Raw genomic sequence first — 8,728 nt, 5'->3', positions numbered from 1 at the left:
ATAGATCCAAATTCCTGTGTTTTATCCGCGAGGGTTTTTTTTTTTTGTGTACATATTGCACATATTTTACTGTGTTCCACAATGAGACACGACACAGAGAAAGCACAAATTAGAAATTTGCTGTACAAAAAGAAGGAAATGACATCCAGGGTACCGGTGAAATCGAATCCCACGACCTCCGCAACTCCGTGCAGGCAGCTGTCAGAGCTAGCATTTTCCGCCGCTCGGCTACGGAGGCCAAATCGGAGCGTTGTTGGCTAAGAATTCTTTTAAACCCACTTGATTAACATATCTAATTTTATATTGTAGAGTTCTTTCAATGAAAATTGTAAAGGGGTACTTATTTAACTATACAGAAACTAAACAGCTTCACATGCAGATAGGACTGCGTACAAAGTCTTGCCTTGTCTCGGGACACAAACGTAAGAATGATTTATAACACAAAGAGAATGATATGGGGCTCCGTGGCTCTGTGGTAGAAGCATCGTCTTCTAAGCCGGAGGTTGTGGGTTCGATTCCCGCGGGCGCCCTGGCCCTTGGGTGTTATTCCTTCTCTTGTGTTAGAAGACGAAGCTTCTACCACAGAGTCACGGAGGCCCCAAAGGGGCACTTATAAAACATTGCTATATGCAAATTAAAACTTGCTTGAGAAAATTAAATATAAATAAATCAAATTATGTGTTATATTTTGTTTCAAAAGTAACAGCTGCAAATACTCCCATTCTTCCCCCTACCGTATCTTCGGCGTTTGTAATGCACGTATTTTTGTGACTTATAAACTCTTCTATTTAGACAGAAACAGGTCGAAAAATATTCGAAAATGTAGTGACAAAATTGGTCCTTAATTCGCTATTTCAAAATGTAGGGACTAATTGTTGAAAAGGGGGACATTGGTCGCCTGATGTAATGGTTACATAAGACAAATCCGTAGATGACAGTGGTAATAATATTTTCTGAATATTTGTCAGCTTCAGATAAACTGTTTTGATTTTAAAAATATTACAAGTTTTGCTTTTAAATTTTAATTTATCAGACAAGCTCAAGCCACTAGCGGCTGTTTCTGACATCATTTCAAACTCTTTCTAAAAGGTGAGAAGTCAACTCTATGTATATGATCTTTTTTTCACAGTCAAAATAGAAAAGTTGCCGTCATATCCTAATCTCTCTCCCTCGGGCACGTAATTATGGAAGCATTGTACAAAACAGCCGAAAAGTTCAAGCTTCCTAACGCCGGAAAATCCATGGTATGAAATGATTAGTAATAATCCGAAGTAATTATAATATTGTAATTTGGTGTTGTAGCATGTTTCTCCCTCGTACGCGATCCTGCGCATGCGCCGTAAGCTTTCCGATTCATTTATAGAGATTCGAGTTTTGTTCTTTTAAAACTGGTCGAATAAATTTTTTATTGTAACTAATATTCAATGGCAGATGCTCTTAATCAACAGGTAAGTTAATTTTAGAAAATACTTGGGACGGTGATCTACTCAATTCTCGAACATTAGACGTTTATTTCGTATGTAATGCCTTTGAAGTGCAATGTAGGCTTATGTAAAGTTTGTTTACTTATAGATGTGTAATTTGCTGTGGTTACCATGCTAAAAGCTAAAGTTTCAATTTCATCAGGATCGAAAATATTCGAATGGCAGGAAAAACAGTAAATTGCGCCCATTTTTACTCGAGTTTTAAGCTTTTAAACAGACAGGACTGTGCGCAACGTGTTTCGTTTCTTTTTCTTCTTAAAAATTACTGTATTTTATTTTTTAAGCGAAAAATAAATAAAACAATGGATAGACTGAGTAGAAAGTGCTTGGATGAATTTTTTTTCGCTTATGTTAAATTTATGAATGACTTTATTTAGAAAAAGATTAGTTTTGTAGGTTTTTTTTTAGTTTTATAGGTAAAATAAAAAAGTTAAAAACTCAATAACATCCCAAAATAATATTAAATGAATTTTTTTCATGCATATAAATAAAAAGCTTGCAGTGTGTTTTATTTGTTAAAAAGTGGACTAGTTAAAAAATGGTAGTGCTAAATTAATAAAATTTCAATGTTGAACATTTAATTATTTCTCTAAATGATTAAAGATCCTTTAAAAGGGGGAGAAAATAGGTACCTTCTTAGGCTAGTTTTACTGCATTTTTGTTTTATGCAATTCATACTTATCTCGTTCCTAAATTTGATCAAAATATGAGCAAGCATATTTACAATGCATGAAAGTTCAATATATTGTGTGCTCAGAGCAACAGTAAGATATCTGATCCCAGAAATAACATTAAGATATCTTACTGTTGCTCTGAGGCTCCAGGGCCTGATTTAGAAATTTCCAGACTGTGAGCACAACAAACCTGTGGAGGGCCCTTGACCTGAAAAAACCAAAGAACATGCCCAATCACACATCTTTTTGTCTTTTGTTACATGTCCCCAAAAATGTTTTCAAATGTCCCCAAATTATCCATGGAAAGGAAGTTCTGAAGCTATTTAATTTCTGAGTCAATGTATTACAGTCGACGCTCATTATAACGACCACACATTATAAAGACCGTCCCATTATAACGACCAGTGGTAGAAGTCCCAACTTTGTTCCTATAAACTCTATGTTAATTTGCTTTCGTTATAATGACTGTTCTGTATCGTCTAATCCAATACAGCGACCGAATCAGCGGACCCTATTTCTTGTGTTCTTTCCAATAAAACAAATTTGTAGCTTAAAATGACATTGATTATTGTTTACGGACATCTGCCTAAAGTTTTCAATGTCAAATCCAACTTTAAGAGGGGGTGGGGGGGGGGGGGGCATTATCATTCACCACAGCTAGCACAGAAAAAATAATGGGAGGAAAAATCGAGAAAATTCCAGATTCCTAAGAAAAGGGAGTTGACAGATGTATTGGTAGTTAGGTGTTTGAATCTAGTTTTTTTTAAGATTTGGGGTTCTCGGGGGACTTTTAAATGTTTCTTTGGAAAGCAAGAGAAACACAATTTATCACCTATATCTGAAACAGAAAATAATGTTTTGCAAAAATCACGTCTGCTAAAAAGGCAGACCTCTGTTTCTGGTTTTATCTTCAGAAATTGTTGTGGTAATAGTAGTAACAGCAGATCTGAAAGTGTAACATTTTCCTCCCTATATTTTCTACTTTAAAACTTGTTTAATATTCTGTCATAATATTTTGCACACTACTTTTCTAAAAATTCCTATGATAAAAAACATTTGGGCATTTACTTGGGCATGCATGATGATGGTGTACATTTTTTAAATTTATACCTCTTATAACGACCACTCGTTATAACGACCTTTTTCTCTGGGACGGAGATGGTCGTTATATCGAGCGTCAACTGTAGTAATTTGAAATTTACATAAACAATTATAAAAGATATGAAATACACTGCTAGCTCAGTCAATTCCAGCCGAGAACTGCAGTTTTGTGCTTATTAGCACTCATTAGCCTGGCATAGGACTGACTGAGCTGGAGGTGGAAAACCTCTTGGCTGGAATTGACTGAGCTGGCAGTGTATTTCATGTATTTCTGCCTTAGCCCTGGCTATAGGGCCGTAACTTACTGAATAATTATAAAAGATTGAACATCTTGAAATATTGTAAATCAACAGAAACAAAATAAATGCCTTAAGCAGTAATAGTAAACTCCAAATTCTAACATGAAATGAAATCCGAGTTTGGTCTAATTCTATGCTAGATATCATTCCAGATAGTTTTCTCACCAAAATTTGCGGACATATATCCGATATTTATTTTGAAAATATCATATTTTCGATATTTATTTTTTCAACTATGGTATTTTCAATATAGAACAATATATTAATCAAAGTAATATTGTTCATTTATTATTAAAAATAACCAAAAAGTTATATAATATATTTTTATGATGTATCAATACATCAATAATATAACAAAGTAATACAATATTAATTTTTTGACTGCACCGACTAATGCATATTATTTATTTCTGATGAATCATATAACTGTAAAGGTAGCTAACAGAAGAAAAATGAGTAAAACAGCTAATGCTAAATTAACTCCATTAAAAGTGATAGATGTGTAAAATGAAATATTACATATAAATAATGAAAGAAACCTTAATTTGAAGTCTACAAATTGTAATCATAATATAAGAAAATAAAGAGTGAGAAATAATAAAGTTTAAAATCAAAATAATACATAATTACAATAAATATGAAACATCAATCCCATAATCAGTCACTATTCATTATTTAAGTAAATAGTTCATTTTACAAGCCTTGCAAGTATTAAAATGACAGCATGTTCCTAAAGGTTAGTCACCTCATAGCAGGGTTGGCAAAAACCCGGGTTTTTTAAAAAAAAGCCCATGGACCCAGGGTTTTTGGGTTTTTTTTAAATAAAACCCAAAAAAACCCAACTAAAGTTGGGTTTTTTAAAATAAATGTGGGTTTTTTGTCTTTTTTAGGGAAAATGTGGGGTACTTATAGCATATTGTAGCGTGAATATAGGGACAAAGTGCAAAAATTGTCTTCGGGTAAAAAAAGCTGGAAAACTAGTTAAAATTCAGCGTTTTCTGGAGAAAAGTATAAAAGACGAAAAAACCCAAAAATGGTGAAGTTTCAGATTTTTCAATTTTCATTATTACCAACAGTTTACGCAAAGTCACTTCTCGAGTGATAAAATCTATTGTTCGTTTTTAATTACTACTTTTTTTTTTTGCATTTTACTTTATTGCATTTCATTTTGTTATGCAAAACTACTGTAGAACTTCAAGTAGTTTAAATCCCTTTTTACTGAATTCCAGCTTAATCAAGACATTTCTTTGAATTTTATGTTGCTCGTTGTTCTATTTCTGTGTACAGAGTAACAAATATTAAACTTTTTCGTAAGATAATGAAAATACTGTACCTGTTCTGTTTTCTGTCGACCATTTGAAAAATCTGTTTATTTCTAAAAAAATATACCTTGTGTTTATTCGAGATTTGTGACGCGTTGGTTAGCAGAAAATAATTCACATGAAAGCCTTTTAAGTAGATTAATTTCCTCTGTACAATCTACAAATATTGAGAAAATCAGACGTGACAGGATTTGGTCAAGATAATTTGAGTTATTTATTGACCAGTTAAAGAAAAAAGTTAAATACATTTATTTAAATTCTTTGAAGTATTTTTTTAATGCTGTTAAGATTTAAGAAATACTATTGAAGTTCAAAATTCATTTTTTTGTGTTCATTGTCTGTGGTGAAGAACAAATAAAAAAGAAGTTTTAATTGTGAAAGTATTTAAATTAATTAATTTTTTTAAAAACTTCTCAGAAAATTTAAAAAAACCCAAAAGTGGGCTAAATAATGGGTTTTTTTAAATGGGTTTTTTCAAAAAATCCCATTGGGTCCAATTCGGCCAACCCTGCCTCATAGGAGAATTATGTGATAATTTTTTAAAAATATGTTTCAAACAGTGTAAATAGCACAATAAATACCTACTTCTTTCATAGTTTACTGCACACAAAATGAATTTCAAAATTTAATCAAAGTATATTACTAATCTTTTAACATATTCGAAATATGTTTCAAGTTTTGTGAAGAATAGCTATTAGTTCATGTTGTAGGCTGTTTAGTAGTTGCTTTTAATCAATAAATCAGTTTAAAAAATGACTTAAATTATGATAAATACACATTCTATTTCTTTTTTAATCATCCATTAAAATGTGCAATATTATGCATACAAAATTGTATGTGTACACATATAAGTGTGTTTTTATACAATACAGTTTTGCTCAGTTCTACGGTGGTTAAATCTAGTTGTGGCCAGTTTCTACCAGTGTCATGGCAAAAATGGGTTTTGTCCGGCCAAAACTACAACCCTGCCGCTAGGGTCCCCTAAAGCCCATGATTCATGGGCTTACTCTTAAATCGGGCCTCTTTATATATTCACAATTATTTCAAGAGTGCAGGGAAACCCAAAACATATGTGTGCAATGAATTTTGTAATTTTGTGTCTCACAACGCTTCTTTCTCATCTGCATTTTCATGTTTTGTTTTGCAATTTTTCTCACACAAGTAAATTTTTAACTTTTAATTAGTGATGTGATTGACTTTGCTATCAAAAATCATTTGTTTAGTAGATCAGTTTTTTTTTCTACATTATTTTTAATTACTTAGGAAATAGACTAATCTTCAATCAAAACACTGTTGCAATTTTCTTTTCTTTCCTTTTTGGAATGCTAATCTTCTTTTCATGTTTCAGGTTAATGATTACAAAGAGAAAGTAAAACTTCAAGTAAGTTGTCCAATTTTAAATTTCTACTATTCCCTACAAATGCAATTGATATTAAAATTAGTTTTTATGATATTTCATTTTTAACTTTAATAAATGCCAGCAAATGGTAGCACAGCTTAATTTTTATTGTAAAGTTATCGAATTGTTCTCTTAGTGAAGTAACAGTCTTTAAAGGTATATTTAAAAACTACTGTATTGAGATTGGCAATATATGTTAAAATCCCAGGTTCTAGGGGGGTTGATCTCCTCTCCCTTTCTGTATTACTGTATGTATGTCAGTATATAAGTGTGCCAGAAAAAAACATCCCTGCCCCTTAAAAATTGTCTGGTTCATAATAGCCTTAGTTTAAGAAATCGTAAATCAGGGCTAAGGACCTACACTAAGGATTTTAAATTGCCAAATTCCAAAAGTCTTAGTCAAACACCTAATTTATTTTCTGTAGAAAACTAAACTCATAAAACCAAAGTGAAATTTTTTACAAATATACAATGCAAGTGCTTGTTTTCTAAATATGCAGCTTACATTTAAGTTTAATAAACACTGCATAAGACATTGAGATTCTCCTTAATATTTGGGGAAATTTCTGAGCATTTTCTTTTCACCATAACTTCTTTTGCTGAATTTATGAATATCGCAGTTGGCGCGGTGTCAAACGTTTAGAGTGGGCCTTTCTTACTAAAATGTTAAGGACCTCTTATACACCCAAACATTTATTTGTTGTTAAATTCTGTTGATGTTACATTTCCCGAAATTTGTCCAGAAGTTTCCCTAATTTTCATCATTTAATGTTGGTGCTTCAAAATCTGCCGTGGACAGTGTAATGTAGGAAAATTCGATAATTCACATATGAGGCGGTGAGAAGTAAAGGGATTTAAGTGCCAAAATTAAAAGTTAGAAATTGCCAAATGGTAGGTGAACCTCTTCTCAGTCTTGGGGCAAGTGATAGTACTAGTAGACCCTTTTTTCTGCTGGCTATACAGCATGATACAGAACAGGGGTGCCCACTCCCCTAAGATCAAGGGCACACTCCCCTAAATGTCGTAAAGAGCCCCGCCCCAAAGCAAGTGCCCCCCTAAAAATGAGAAAAACACCACTAAAAAAACCCCTAAAAATTTCAATGGTGCAGTCTGCGTCATAACCCCCCCCCCCCTCCCCCAGGTGGGCACCCGTAATTCAGAAAAACTTTTCAATGAAACCCTACCTGGGACCGAAACTTTAAAAGTGGTTTACTCTAAACATCCGCTTAAATCCCTTTGCTTCTCCCTGCCTCATATTTAAAAGCTAAAGCTTGACCACGAAAAGAAGCCGACCTTGAAGCGAAACATCATTTGTATCATTTAAAATAGGTAGAATCTGCCATGAAGCACTGAATACTAGTAAGAGGCATCTTCTCACTAATCCTATCTATTCCAAAATAATAACAAAAAACTTATTACAAAAGATGTTTTTGCTTCAAGGTCATCCGCCTTTTCGTGGTCAAGCTATATCTGTAGCTTTCGTATATCTGTAGTTATCCTCAAATGTTTATTTTTTTAATTTTATCTAATTCTGTAAATTTATTTTTTTACATATTTAGTAGTTTTGTAGTGGACTATTGTTTCATAGAAAATGAGTTTAGTTTTCGTTTTTACAAATTTTGTTTGTAAAATAACTCTTTGTTTGCGAGTAAGCTAAGCTGTCGACTCTATCTACTAACTAAAGCGTTTTCAGGTCTATCCAGAAAGTGTGTCCCAACACCACTCTCATTCAAAATTTGTTTAATAAATTTGCTCTCCTTTTCTCCCCAAACCAATTACAACCGTTCTCGTTAGACTGTCATATCCCAGCTATCTCAAGAAAAATGAACAGTTTATCTTTTCCGTGATTAATCTTTTGTTATATAAATAGAGCTAATTTAAACTGATTATTTTTATGTTTTAATGAATTTTTTAATGCTAGTTTCTGTAATTACTTTCCTTGTTTTCCAAAAAGCAAGTGGCTGCCTAAAGAAACAATAAATTTGCTCCTACATGTCACAATTTAGTCTTTGGCTACCAGAAACCTGTGACTGGTGGTGATGACATTTAAAGTTTTCAAAATGATTTTAAACATTAGTTTGTTGCATGAAATACACCACCAGCTCGGTCATTTCCAACCGAGGACTGCAGTTTCGTGCTTATTAGCACTCATCAGCCCGGCATAGGAAAGTGACTGCGCTAATTCTTTATTAGCTACCAGTTTGTTTGGTGCTCTTGGCTTCCTTAAGATGTTTTCCGTCTCCAGCTCAGTCACTTTCCTATGCCGGGCTGATGAGTGCTAATAAGCACAAAATTGCAGTCCTCGATTGGAAATGACTGAGCTGGCGGTTTATTTCATGTATTTCTGCTTTAGCCCTGACTATTGGGCAGTAATTTACTGAATTAGTTTGTTGATTCTGTTTTCAATTTTTTTTTGATGTTTTATTGTTGTATGTATTTTATAATTGAC

At 33.0% G+C, this 8,728-nt stretch overlaps 1 protein-coding gene across 2 annotated transcripts in view; it reads left to right on the top strand.

Moving 5' to 3' along the window:
- Positions 1–1,116: 1,116 nt before the first annotated feature.
- Positions 1,117–8,728, top strand: part of LOC129232669 (proteasome activator complex subunit 3-like) — a 31,479-nt gene continuing 23,867 nt past the window's right edge. Inside the window, exons 1-2 of one of the 2 annotated variants that reach the window (XM_054866802.1) lie at positions 1,117–1,244; positions 6,229–6,261. In XM_054866802.1, the coding sequence (XP_054722777.1) occupies positions 1,185–1,244; positions 6,229–6,261 (93 nt within the window). In that variant the 5' untranslated portion in view covers positions 1,117–1,184. Of the gene's footprint in view, positions 1,245–1,334; positions 1,449–6,228; positions 6,262–8,728 lie in introns of those variants that run through there. The other variant, XM_054866803.1, reaches the window with a different exon arrangement.

This window comes from Uloborus diversus, unplaced genomic scaffold, assembly GCF_026930045.1.
Source record: "Uloborus diversus isolate 005 unplaced genomic scaffold, Udiv.v.3.1 scaffold_13, whole genome shotgun sequence".
Lineage (NCBI taxonomy): Eukaryota > Metazoa > Arthropoda > Arachnida > Araneae > Uloboridae > Uloborus > Uloborus diversus.
This window is presented reverse-complemented; position numbering and strand designations above follow the sequence as displayed.